The sequence below is a fragment of the Mobula birostris genome, chromosome 10 (assembly GCF_030028105.1).
Source record: "Mobula birostris isolate sMobBir1 chromosome 10, sMobBir1.hap1, whole genome shotgun sequence".
In the NCBI taxonomy this organism is placed as follows: domain Eukaryota; kingdom Metazoa; phylum Chordata; class Chondrichthyes; order Myliobatiformes; family Myliobatidae; genus Mobula; species Mobula birostris.
This window is the reverse complement of record NC_092379.1, coordinates 130,641,713-130,655,214: the sequence shown is the minus strand read 5'-3', so window position 1 is coordinate 130,655,214 and position 13,502 is coordinate 130,641,713. Positions and strand designations below refer to the sequence as shown.

The 13,502-nt window shown below is 46.0% G+C and overlaps 1 protein-coding gene across 3 annotated transcripts in view; it reads left to right on the top strand.

The window, feature by feature from the left end:
• Positions 1-13,502, top strand: part of LOC140204338 (sorting nexin-25) — a 101,319-nt gene that overhangs the window by 21,082 nt on the left and 66,735 nt on the right. For all 3 annotated transcript variants that reach the window (XM_072270986.1, XM_072270987.1, XM_072270988.1), the window contains one exon: positions 11,589-11,731. In XM_072270986.1, coding sequence (XP_072127087.1) covers positions 11,589-11,731 — 143 coding nt within the window. The remainder of the gene's footprint in view (positions 1-11,588; positions 11,732-13,502) is intronic.

Genomic DNA, 13,502 nt, shown 5'->3' with positions numbered 1-13,502 from the left:
CTGCCTGTACGGAGTTTGTATGTAGTCCCATGACAGTGTGGGTTTTCTCCAGGTTAGTTGGTTAGGGCGGGAGGAGAAGATGGTGACGTGACGCAGCATGCGCAACTCTCCAGTGAAATGATATCGTATTTGTAAGTAGGATGCCGTGCACAATTCTGATTTGATGGAGACAGACGTGAGAAGCAGAGGAACATCTGGAGAAATTTCTGAAATGCCCGATTCACTGCCGCTGCTACTGTGCGATCGAGAATCTCCGGAGGGAAGGCCCCAAAATCCCCGGCTTTGCCTGCTGCTGGCGACCGAGGCTGAGGTCGAAGCATTCGGCAGAGATGGTGCTTGGTACTCAATGTCGGAGGGCTGATCGGAACTCTAAGTTTTCAGATGACTCAGAGTCGGACTGTGGTCAGGGATGGCAGGGAGAGTTTTCTTCCTTCTCCCATCTGCGTGAGATGTGGGACTTTCGAGAGACTTTGAACTTCTTTACTGTGCCCATGGCCTGTTCTTCATCAAGTTATGGTATTGTTGCACTGTTATAACCATATGTTATAATTATGTGGTTTTTGTTAGTTATTCAGTCTTGGTCTGACCTGTGTTTTGTGATATCACACTGGAGGAACATTGTATCATTAATGCATGCATTACTAAATGACAGTAAAAGAGGACTGCGTGTCCTCATAATCTAATCTAATCTAATTGGCTTGTTGAGCCAGAAGGGTCTGTGATCGTGCTGTATCTCTAAAGATAGGGTGAATGCTCAAACAAGAGAAAATCTGCAGATGCTGGAAATCCAAGCAACACACACAAAATGCTGGAGGAACTCAGCAGGACAGGCAGCATCTATGGAAAAGAGTACAGTCGACATTCGGGCTGAGACCCTACTTTTTTCCATGGATGCTGCCTGGCCTGCTGAGTTCTTCCAGCATTTTGTGTTGGTGACTGCACACAGTCCTGGGGAAAGATCATCAAAAACTAAAAGGCATGGGCTTAGGGAATTTTTTTGGGATACCACCCCCTTGGTCACCACTCTCTAAATAAATAAAGACACATGTGCATACACACACACACACACACACACACACACACACACACACTTACACACACACATACATGCACATAGTCACACACATACAGATACACACGCTCACGTACACACTCTCACACACACGCACTTTATCGAAGTTGGAAGCCATTTGGTTGTTCCTGTTTCTGGAAGTAATATCCCATGTCTCTGAAGTGATACTAACTGCTGATGTGAAAATAGATCGTGCTTTAAATACTCAGGCAGTCAGGCAGCATCCATGGAGAGGGGAACAAAGTTACTGTTTCAAGTCAATAGCCTTTTACCAGAATTAGGGAAAGTTGGATATCGAGCATATTTTAAGCTGCAGCGAGGACAAGGGATAATCAGGAAGAGTCTGAGTGAAAATGAATGACATACTGACCTCACCATTTACCTCGTTACCATGAACACAAGAGATTCTACAGCTGCTGGAACACACAAAATGCTGGAGGAACTCAGCAGGTCAGGCAGCATCTATGGAAGGAAATAAACAGTCGACGTTTTGGGCTAAGACCTTTCATCAGGACTGGGAAGGAACAATTATATTCTGACTTCTTCCCCCTTCCTTTCCATACGAGATCAGGAGGAATTGAGGCCTTACTTGTAGAGCATTCATGAAAAAGAAGGGTTTAAAAATACATATTTATTTAATTGTTTGATTTGAATTCCTAATCTGGCATGGCATGATTCTAGCTTGCGTTGCCAGGTTAACAAACCCAGTGGCTGAATACAAGAGACAGACAGTTATACCACACAGCAAAAGGCCCTTATCAACCATGCTGACAAAGGTGTGTTCCTGAACTAGTCTTTGCCTACAATTGGCCCTTAACCCTCCTAACATTTCCTGTTCATGAACGTATCCAAATGTCTTTAAACACTGTAGTTGTACCTCCAACCCGCCCCCCCGCACTGCCTCCTCTAGTAGCTCGTTCCATGTACCCCCACAAGCTGCCTCTCAACTCCCTGTTATATCTCTCAGTAGTCTAGTAACCACCTCTGCCTCAGACCACCGGTACAATTTTCACTTTTAATGCTCAGTCCCTCACATGACACGTACATTGTGAGGAAATATCTTCCTTTCTTCCAGACTTAACTAGAACTTCCGATGATGGCTGAGCAAGTCAGAGCTTTTCTCTTTGTAGTGACGGAGGATGGGAGGTGACTTGATAGAGGTGTACAAGATGGTTAGAGGCATAGATCGAGTGGGCAGCCAAAGACTTGCCTCCAGGGTGAAAAGGCCAATACAGGGGGGTGTAATTTTAAGGTGGTTGGAGGGAAGTATTGGGGAACGTTGCTTTTTTACACAAAGAGAGGTGGGTGCATGGAACATTCTGCCAAGGGTGGTGCTAGAGGCTGATACATATGTTTGCTCATTCATTCGTTCATCATGTGCCGTGTCGTATGACGTAGGTGATCATGGTCTTTCCGTGACCATGATTGTTCTTGGTAAATATTTCTGTAGAAGTGGTTTGCCATTCCCTTCTTCTGGGCGGTGTCTTTACTAGACCGGTGACCCCAGTCATTATCAATACTCTTCAGAGGTTGTCTGCCTGGTGTCAGTGGTTGCATAATCAGGACTTGTGATCTGCACCGGCTGCTCGTACAACCATTAACCACCTGCTCCCATGGCCTCACATCACCCCGATCAGGAGGCTGAGCAGGTGCTACACCTTGTCCAAGGGTGACCTGCAGGCTAGCGGAGGGGAGGAGCACCTTGCACCCCCTTTGGTACCTCGCCACACTGCAGATACGTAAGGGTCTGTTAGATAGGCACATGGATGGTAGAAAATTCGAGGGCTATGCAGGAGGGAAGGGTTAGATTGATCTTAGAGCAGGTTAAAAGTTTGAAGGACCTGTACCGTGCTGTGATATTCTGTGTTTTATGTATGTATGAAACAGATATATTCTCTTTTATAACACCTACCCATTCTGTCATGTCTAATATCCTCCTGCGTGAGTTCCTGAGTTATCTCCAGATCCGAACCCTTTCTCTTCCCTCTTGCATTTTGAAAGTTCTTTCCATACCTTTGGCCTACATATCTGGCAGGCGTCCCACTGAGATACTTAACCCACGATGCTGAGAGATAAAGGCGTTCGGAGAAGAGGACTGCTTACTGAAGGAATAAAGAATTTTCCCTTTCCAAACATGTACTTTTCCCAGGATGTACACTCAGTGGCCAGCTTATTAGGTACACTTGTACACCTGCTTGTTATTGCAAATGTCTAATCAACCAATCACGTGGCAGCAACGCAATGCTTAAAAGCATGCAGATGGTCAAGAGGTTCAGTTGTTGTGCAAACCAAACATCAGAATGGGGAAGAAATGTGATCTAAGTGACTTTGACCACAGAATGATTGTTGGTGCCAGAAAGGGGTGGTTTGAATATCTCAGAAACTGCTGATCTCCTGAGATATTCACACACAATACTCTCTAGAGTTTACAGAGAATGTTTCAAAAAAACAAAAATAAAAACATCCAGTGAGTGGCTGTTGCGTGGGCGCAAACTCCTTGTTAATGACTGAGGTGAGAGGAGAATAGCCAGACTGGTTCAAGCTGACAGGAAGGTGACAATAACTCAAATAACCACACGTTACAACTGTGGTGTGCAGAAGTGCATCTCTGAACATGCAACATGCTAAACCAAATAAAGTGGCCACTGAGTGTAAAGCGTTAACTTAGTCACTGCCTATTGCTTCCAGCTAATAACTTTTAGAATTGCAGTCTGTCAATATATCCAACCCAGATCTGCCCAGTAAAATATTGTCTTTTATCAGAACTTGGTGCAAGTCCTGGCATGTGACTAAGCCTGTAAAAATACTGTAGGATAAAGAAATAGAAACAGAGGCAGACCAGATGGCAGCTGGAGTTTGCTCTGACATTCAGAAAGATCAGTGTTTACCCTGTGTCTCATCTACTTCCTCCCAAGCCCTGTATTTACCAATTCCCTCTGTGCTCAAAATGTATCTGCTTAACCTTGCAGAGAACTTTGTGATAGTGTCCCTTGTCCCTCTGTGGTAGAACTCCAAAGTTTTACAATCCACTGCACAGAGAAATGGCGTCTTTATCTCAAATGGTCGACTTCTTATCCTGAAGTGACCTTCCTTCTGTGGAGTCTCTAGTGTCTCCAATCCTTTCCCACAATCCTTCTCGGGATGTTGCACTCCTTGGGAATTTCATTCCTTATTCTTCTGATATCCTTGTAACAGCACCTTAATCCTGGCAGTCAGTCTGGTGAACCTAAGCAGCAATATGTTTCTCTAACCAGAGAGGCCAAATCTGCACACTGACAGCCCCCTTCCACCTTGTTAAGTAGCTAAATTATCTAACTGCAAAATCTAATCTAATTGCAAATTTGGAGAGAATGGAGAACATCCTGACTGGCTGCTTCACTGTCTGGTGTTGGGGGGGGTGGGGGCTACTGCATGGAATTGAAGTAAGCTGCAGAGAGTTGTAAACTTAGTCAGCACCATCGTGGACACCAACCTTCATAGTGTCCAGGACATCTTCAAGTAGCAATGCCTCAGCAGGGCAGCACCCATCATAACGGACCCCCATCACCCAGGACATACCCTCTTCTCATTGCTACCATCAGGGAGGAGGTAGACACTCAGTGATTCAGGAATAGCTTCTTCCCCTCTGCCATCTGATTTCTGAATGGACTTTGAACCCATGAACACTACCTCACTGCTTTTTTAATTTCTATTTTTGCACTACTTATTTAATTCAGCTATTTTATTTCTATATATTTCTGTAGAAGTGGAAAAGACTGGTAAAGACAAATGTAGGTCCCCTGCGGACAGAAACAGGTGAATTGATTATGGGGAGCAAGGACATGGCAGACCAATTGAATAATTACTTTGGTTCTGTCTTCACTAAGGAGGACATAAATAATCTTCCAGAAATAGTAGGGGACAGAGGGTCCAGTGAGATGGAGGAACTGAGCGAAATACATGTTAGTAGGGAAGTGGTGTTAGGTAAATTGAAGGGATTGAAGGCAGATAAATCCCGAGGGCCAGATGGTCTGCATCCCAGGGTGCTTAAGGAAGTAGCCCAAGAAATAGTGGATGCATTAGTGATAATTTTTCAAAACTCGTTAGATTCTGGACTAGCTCCTGAGGATTGGAGGGTGGCTAATGTAACCCCACTTTTTAAAAAAGGAGGGAGAGAGAAACCGGGGAATTATAGACCGGTTAGCCTAACGCCGGTGGTGGGGAAACTGCTGGAGTCAGTTATCAAGGATGTGATAACAGCACATTTGGAAAGCGGTGAAATGATCAGACAAAGTCAGCATGGATTTGTGAAAGGAAAATCATGTCTGACGAATCTCATAGAATTTTTTGAGGATGTAACTAGTAGAGTGGATAGGGGAGAACCAGTGGATGTGGTATATTTGGATTTTCAGAAGGCTTTTGACAAGGTTCCACACAGGAAATTAGTGTGCAAACTTAAAGCACACGGTATTGCGGGTAAGGTATTGGTGTGGGTGGAGAGTTAGTTAGCAGACAGAAAGCAAAGAGTGGGAATAAACGGGACCTTTTCAGAATGGCAGGCAGTGACTAGTGGGGTACCGCAAGGCTCAGTGCTGGGACCCCAGTTGTTTACAATATATATTAATGACTTGGATGAGGGAATTAAATGCAGCATCTCCAAGTTTGCGGATGACACGAAGCTGGGTGGCAGTGTTAGCTGTGAGGAGGATGCTAAGAGGATGCAGGGTGACTTGGATAGGTTGGGTGAGTGGGCAAATTCATGGCAGATGCAATTTAATGTGGATAAATGTGAAGTTATCCACTTTGGTGGCAAAAATAGGAAAACAGATTATTATCTGAATGGTGGCGGATTAGGAAAAGGGGAGGTGCAACGAGACCTGGGTGTCATTATACACCAGTCACTGAAAGTGGGCATGCAGGTACAGCAGGCGGTGAAAAAGGCGAATGGTATGCTGGCATTTATAGCGAGAGGATTCGAGTACAGGAGCAGGGAGGTACTACTGCAGTTGTACAAGGCCTTGGTGAGACCACACCTGGAGTATTGTGTGCAGTTTTGGTCCCCTAATCTGAGGAAAGACATCCTTGCCATAGAGGGAGTAGAAAGAAGGTTCACCAGATTGATTCCTGGGATGGCAGGACTTTCATATGAAGAAAGACTGGATGAACTGGGCTTGTACTCGTTGGAATTTAGAAGATTGAGGGGGGATCTGATTGAAACGTATAAGATCCTAAAGGGATTGGACAGGCTAGATGCAGGAAGATTGTTCCCGATGTTGGGGAAGTCCAGAACGAGGGGTCACAGTTTGAGGATAGAGGGGAAGCCTTTTAGGACCGAGATTAGGAAAAACTTCTTCACACAGAGAGTGGTGAATCTGTGGAATTCTCTGCCACAGGAAACAGTTGAGGCCAGTTCATTGGCTATATTTAAGAGGGAGTTAGATATGGCCCTTGTGGCTATGGGGGTCAGGGGGTATGGAGGGAAGGCTGGGGCGGGGTTCTGAGTTGGATGATCAGCCATGATCATAATAAATGGCGGTGCAGGCTCGAAGGGCCGAATGGCCTACTCCTGCACCTATTTTCTATGTATGTTTCTATGTATATTTACTGTAACTCACAGTTTTTTCTCTTCTATTATCACGTATTTCATTGTACTGCTGCCGCAAAGTTAACAGATTTCACAACATATGCCGGTGATATTAAACCTGATTCTCATTTATCATCGGGTTCAACTCTTTGGCCCAGTGTGTTTTGCAGAATCACCTCTTCCTAGAGATGCTGCCTGGCCTGCTGCGTTCACCAGCAACTTTTATATGTGTTGCTTGAAATTCCAGCATCTGCAGATTTCCTCGTGTTTGTGTTTTGCAGAATAATTGTCAGTTGAATATTTCTCCACTCTGCCACGGTAGGTTGCGATTAGTGTTACGCCTTACAGCATGAGCTGTGAGATCCCAGTTCAATTCTCAGTACCGCTGTCTGGAAGGAGTTTGTGCTTGCCCCTCACGTCAGTATGGCTTTGTTTTGGGTGCTCCGGGTTCCTCCCACATCTCGAAGACATAAGGGTTAGAGTTCTTATCTTCTGAGCCTGCAACATCGGTGCCAGAAGTGTGGCAACACTTGCGGGCTGCCCCCAGCACGATCCCCAGGCTGTGCTGGTCATTGACGCGTTTTACCGCATGTTTCGTTGTTTTGATGTGCATGTGGCAAATAAAAGCTAAACGTTCACCTTTATCTTTCCTGCTTCAAACTGTCAATGGATAATCAACATTCAAAGGTTTCAAAGGTACATTTAATGTCAGAGAAATGTATACAATATACATCCTGAAATGCTTTTTCTTCGCAAACATCCACAAAAACAGAGGAGTGCCCCCAAAGAATGAATGACAGTTAAATATTAGAACTCCGAAGTCCCCCCCAGCTCCCCTCCCTCCCACACGTAAACAGCAGCAAGCAACAATCCCTTCTCCCCCCACCAGCAAAAGAAAGCATCAGCACCTGCCACTGAGCACCAAAACGTGAGCAAAGCAACAGTAAAGACACAGACTTGCAGTTACCCCAGAGACTACTAGTTCACCAGGCATTCGACATACCACAGGCTCCCTAATAAGGGAGAAAGGGATGTCTCTGTTTCACAGAGAGAGGGGAGGCATAACAAACAACTCGCTGGTTTGCGATGTTAAAAGTCTGTTGCGTCACTTTTTCCGAGCTCTGTGCCCAAAGATCTCAGGTCTCTGGGCAAACAGTCTTAGATCTTCCATCTCTCATGACACAACGACCTGCCCGGACACTGACCTTTGATTCGCCTGTCTCCAGAGCCATGAGATCTCAGCCCTCCGAAGGCAAGCTGAGCTCTTAGGCCGAGCCCTTGGCACGTTGGATAATGACCAGTCGTGAAACCCCGATAGCAGGTCCCATTCCCACAAAGAACCAAAGTCAGCGTGTAACTCCAGGTCAGGGTCTTTGAAAGAACCATGAAAGGGAAAAATAGAGATATTAAAGATGGAAATAGAGCTGTTTCTAAAGATGCAAGCAAAGGAGTCGCCATTATTTCTTCAGAGTAAAGAAATGCGAAGCTTCCCTACTTCACGCACAATATTACTTCGGGGTGATTGGAATCTGACCTTGCTATCGTCATGAATTGTTTAAGGCCTGTGAATTGATATGCTGCTTCCATCAAAAGCAGAACTTCCCAGTGGCCAAATTTTAATTCCCATTCCCATTCCCGTTCAAACCTGTTGGTCCATGGCCTCCTCTTGTGCCACGATGAGGCCACCCTCAGGGTGGAGGAGCAACACCTCATATTCCTTCTGGGTAGCCTCCAACCTGATGGCATGAATATCGACTTCTTCTTCCAGTAAAAAAATTCCCCCACTTTTCCTCTACTCCGCACCTTGACATTTTACCTTTTCTCAGCTGCCTGTCACCTCCCTGGGTCCCCTCCTCCTTCCCTTTCTCCGATGGTCCACTCTTCTCTCCTATCAGATTCCTTCCTCTTCAGCCCTTTACCTTTCCCCTCCCTCCGCGCCTGGCTTTACCCATCACCTTTTAGCTATTCTCCTTCCCCTCTCCCACATTTTTTTTATTTTGGTGTCTTCCTACTTCTGTTCCAGCCCTGAAGAAAGGCCTCGGCCTGAATTGTCAACCGTTTATTCATTTCCATAGATGTTGAGTGACCTGCTGCGTTCCCCCAGCATTTTGTGTGTGTTGCTTTGGATTTCCAGCATCCAGAGTCATAGAAAAGTACAGCACAGAAACAGGCCATTCAGCCCATCTAGTCCATGCCAAAACCATTAAACTGCCTACTCCCATCGACCTGCACCGGGACCATACCCCTACCATCCATATATCTATCCAAGCTTCGCATCTGCAGAATTTGACATGTCATTGATGTATTCTCAGTTTTTACCTGAGCCAGGCTCAGAAGGCTGAGATACAATTAGTAAATTCTGAAACCGCTCTGTCTTGTTGAAAAGCCATTCACCTGAAACATCAACCCAGTTTTTCTCAGATTATGAATATTTCCTTCATTTTCTGTTTTTACTCCAGACCTTCAACATCTGCAGCATTTTATTTTTTGATCTATTGAATGATTCTGGTGTGTCTAGCCTTCAATTGCTTTGGAAAGAGGAAAGTGACAAGCTTGTAGTTCTATCAACAATTGTAATAACATCTACAGGTTGCTACATTTGATATATAGAGGAAAGAGCATTAAAATACTCAGTAGGTCAGGCAGCCTGTGAAGCACTTCTCACATTCATCAGAACTGGAAAGAGATTACAGGGAGTCAAGGTGTTAAATGCAGGGGAAAGTGGCCGGGTATCTCTGATATGGTGGAGGCTTTAGAAGAGGATAGGAAGTTGTCAGAATCAGAATCACATTTATTATTGTTTGCATTTGTCATGAAATCTTGAGCAAAACACACAGAATGCTGGAGGATCTCAGCTATGGAAATGAATAAACAGCCGACATTTCAGGCTGAGCCACTTCATCAGGACTGGAAAGAAAAGGGCTTCTTTTCCCCCTTCTTCATCCACCTACATCCCCCTCAGCTGCTCTCACTTATCACCTGCCAGCTTGACCTCCTTCCTCCCACCCCTACCTTCTTATTCTGACTTCTGTCCCTTTCCTTTCCAGTCCTGCTGAAAGATCTTGGCCCAAAACATAGACTGTTAATTCCCCTCCATAGATGCTGCCTGACTTGGCAAGTTCCACCAGCATTTTGTGTGTGTGTTGCTCGAGACTTCAAGCATAATCTCCTGGGTTTAAAGTTCTCAGCCTTATTTTCAGAGACCCCCGTGCCCTTCCCATCTCTGAAACCTTTCCTGGGACTCTCCAGGTTGGTTTGTGCCATGAAATTTGTTGCCTTTGTGACGGAATCCTGAAGTACCCCTATGAACTATGCTTTCAAAAAGAGAGAGAAAGAGTTATTTAACACCAACAACTTGATTTTAAAAGAGAGAGACAAAGACTAACTGTGGGACTGTCACTTTAAGGAACGAGAAAGATCTGGTTAACTGTTGGATTTCTGCTGAAGTGGAGATGGGACCGAGCAGCTCGAAAGTTGCCATGGTGACCGAAGGCAGTGTTATTTAATGGACACTCGATGTTATGATTTTCGGCAGGTTGTTGACACTTTCTTCAAGGATTTTTGCCTGCTTGCATTTCTTTCACAGAGAGAGGAAGGAGGGGTTATTTGAATGACAGGTGGTACCCAGTACAGTGAGATAAATAGAAGGTCAGATGATACAGACCCCAGACACATGTTTTGGACACTGAATGAGCATTGTTGGTGCCCGCAGGAAAAGTGGGTTTTGGAGGATTGATCAGGTAGATCGATCCGTCGCTCTTGCAGTGGAAAGGAGGAAAAGGGTTGACTGGTGGGGAGTTGTCCATGTGTCCACCCTTGCCTGGGTGATAGCTCCACCACAGAAAACCAGTCCCCTTTGTTAAAGTCACAGTCGGTGACTTTTAAAGGATTTCAAAGGACAACAAGAAGATCGACGGCGTCAGCTACACCTGAAGACTCAAATCTCTCCCTCTCTCTCTCTCTCCATCACTACTCAACTCAATACCACGAGCTGAACTGAACTGAACTTTACTCATCATCGTAAGGCTGTATCTTTTTACTCCTAGACTTAAAGAAGCTTGGTTTTTCATACATATATTTCCACACTTACTGATATACTTACTTATATATATAATCATTGCTAACCTGTTTGATTTATCTACATAAATATTACTGTATTGCGTAGTTACTAATAAATACCATTAGTTAATAGCAATACTGGGCTCCAAAGTGTTTTCCATCTCTGCTGGTTCTTTATTCCCGTCACGGGGTATGTGATACCTTGTAGCCGCAGTACAGTGCAAGGCGTAAAAATAACCATAAGTTACAAACTAAATAAATCACACAAAAGACAAATTACAAGCTGGTTCATGGACCATCAGAAATCTGATGGCGGAGGGGAAAAAGCTGTTGAGTGTGGGTCTTCGGGCTCCTGTACCTCCTCCCCAGTGGTAGTAACGAGAAGAGGGTGTTAGGGTCTATCATGATGCATGACACCATCAGGGTAGAGCAACCATAGACACACCACAACCTCCCTTCATCCGAGCCACCAGTCCTGATCCACAAACAATAGTTGCCCTTTGCTGATCCTACACAACCTCCCTTCATCCGAGCCACCAGTCCTGATCCACACCACAACCTCCCTTCATCCGAGCCACCAGTCCTGATCCACAAACAATAGTTGCCCTTTGCTGATCCTATGTCTAGTGGCCCACACATAACTCCAAGCAACTGAACCCATTCATTGGCATCAACTGAGACTAAAACAGAAGAGGGATTTTGCCCTGTCTGACTATAATGATACCACAGGATCCAACTCAACTCAGGCCAAAGCCTCAATGATGTAAGTTTAAAATATGGCTGTATAATGATACGTTTTCCATAGAGATTTTGTAACTAGCAATAGTCCCATATATTAAAGGTTCTAATTTGGTGTGTTTTTCTCACAAAAGAACTCATCGTCATGTTTTGCAGAGAGAAGGTCTTCCGAACTCGAAAAGAAGAGGCGTATTTCCTGAGGAGGACTGCAGAAGCTCTGATACTCAACCTGCTTCCCGATTCATTGTGGAAAGTAAACTGTTACCAATGTGTGATGAGGGAAGCTATTGCACTGAAAGGTAGGTATCAACCCTGCTGAGTTGTTGAAGGATCGCAGCTGCGAGGTTTAGACTGAGGACACCAGTAATATCAGTGAGCCATACGGCAGAGAAACAGGCCCCTCGGCCCATCAATCTCCATACTGACCACTGTACTTATCTATACCAATCCCATTTAGCTGCACCTGGACTACAGCCTTCTATGATTTGATGATTCAGGACGCTTCTTAAATGTCGTGAGAGTACCTGCCTTCACTCCCTCCTCAGTCAGCACGGTCCAGATTCCAACCGCGCTCTTTGAAAATGTTCCCCTCACATCCCCTCAAAACCAATTCCCCTCCTCCACCCACCCACCTTTCCCCTCACTGGCCTCACCTATCATCTGCCAGCTTTACTCCTCCCTCCTCTCCCTACCACCACCTTATTCTGCCTTCCTCCCCTTTCCCATCCTGATGATGGGTCTCAGCCAAAAACATCAACTGCTTATTCTCTTCCATCAATGCTGCCTGACTCGCTGAGTTCCTCCAGCACTTTGTGTGTGTTGCTCAAGAACTCCAGCATCTGCAGAATCTCTTCTGTTTACCTTCAGAGACCTCAGCAGAATCCCTGTCTCCAAAACCTTCACCAGGCCTACAGTCCTTCAGATTCTCCAGTTTTGGCCTTGGTCATTTGGTCCTTCTGCTACCTCAGCCGAGGAGAAATTGATGTTTCAGATTTACTTATCACATGTACATTGAAACATACAGTGAGATGTTTCATTGGAGTTAACCAACACACCCAAGTATACACTGGGGCAGCCCACAAGTGTCACCACACATTCCAGCGCCAACATAACATGCCCACAATGTTTCAGAGAGCAGCACTAGAAGGAGACAGAACAAATACAAGGTCCTGATCTCACGAACTCCCTCCTTACCCATTCCCACCTATTTCTCACTCTATCTCTCTTCTCTCGTTCTCTCTCTGTCTCACTCTATCTCTCTCCTTCTCTCCCTATCTATCTCCCTCTCTCCTTCTCATCCCCAGCTTCTCTCTCTCTCCCTCCCTCTCTCTTCTATCTCACCCTCTTCTCTTTATCTCTCTCTCCTCCTCTCCCCTATCTCCCTCACCCTGCCATCACCATCTCTCTCCTCCCTCTCTCTATCTTCCTCCCTCTCTCCGTCTCTCTATTCCCTCTCTGTCTATCCCTCCCTCTTTCCTTCTCTTTCTCACGGTATCTTGCCCCTCATTCTCTCTCTTCTCTCTATCTCTCTCTCCTCCTCTCCCCTGTCTCCCTCTCCCCGTCATCCCCTCCCTCTCTCTGTTTATCTGTCTCTCTCTTTCTCCCTCCCTCTCTCTCCTCCTCTATCTCTCTCTCCTCCTCCACCCCTCTCTTCCTCTCATCCTGACATGACTAAGGCTGCAATCCTGATGCACTTTTCTTTAGTCAAAGCACCTGTTTTGAACAGGGGTTCCCAACCTAGGGTCCACGAATCCCTCGGTTACTGACCGGGGTCCATGGATCCCTCGGTTACCGGCCAGGGTCCACGGAGCCCTCGGTTACTGGCCGGGGTCCGCGAATCCCTCGGTTACCGGTCGGGGTCCACGGAGACCTCGGTTACCGGCTGGGGTCCACGGAGCCCTCGGTTACCGGTTGGGGTCCACGGCTCCCTCGGTTACCGGTCGGGGTCCACGGAGCCCTCGGTTACCGGTCGGGGCCTACAGAGCCCTCGGTTACAACCCGGGGTCCACGGAGCCCTCGGTTACCGGTAGGGGACTGTGGCATCAAGAGGATGGGAATCCCTGCATTTGG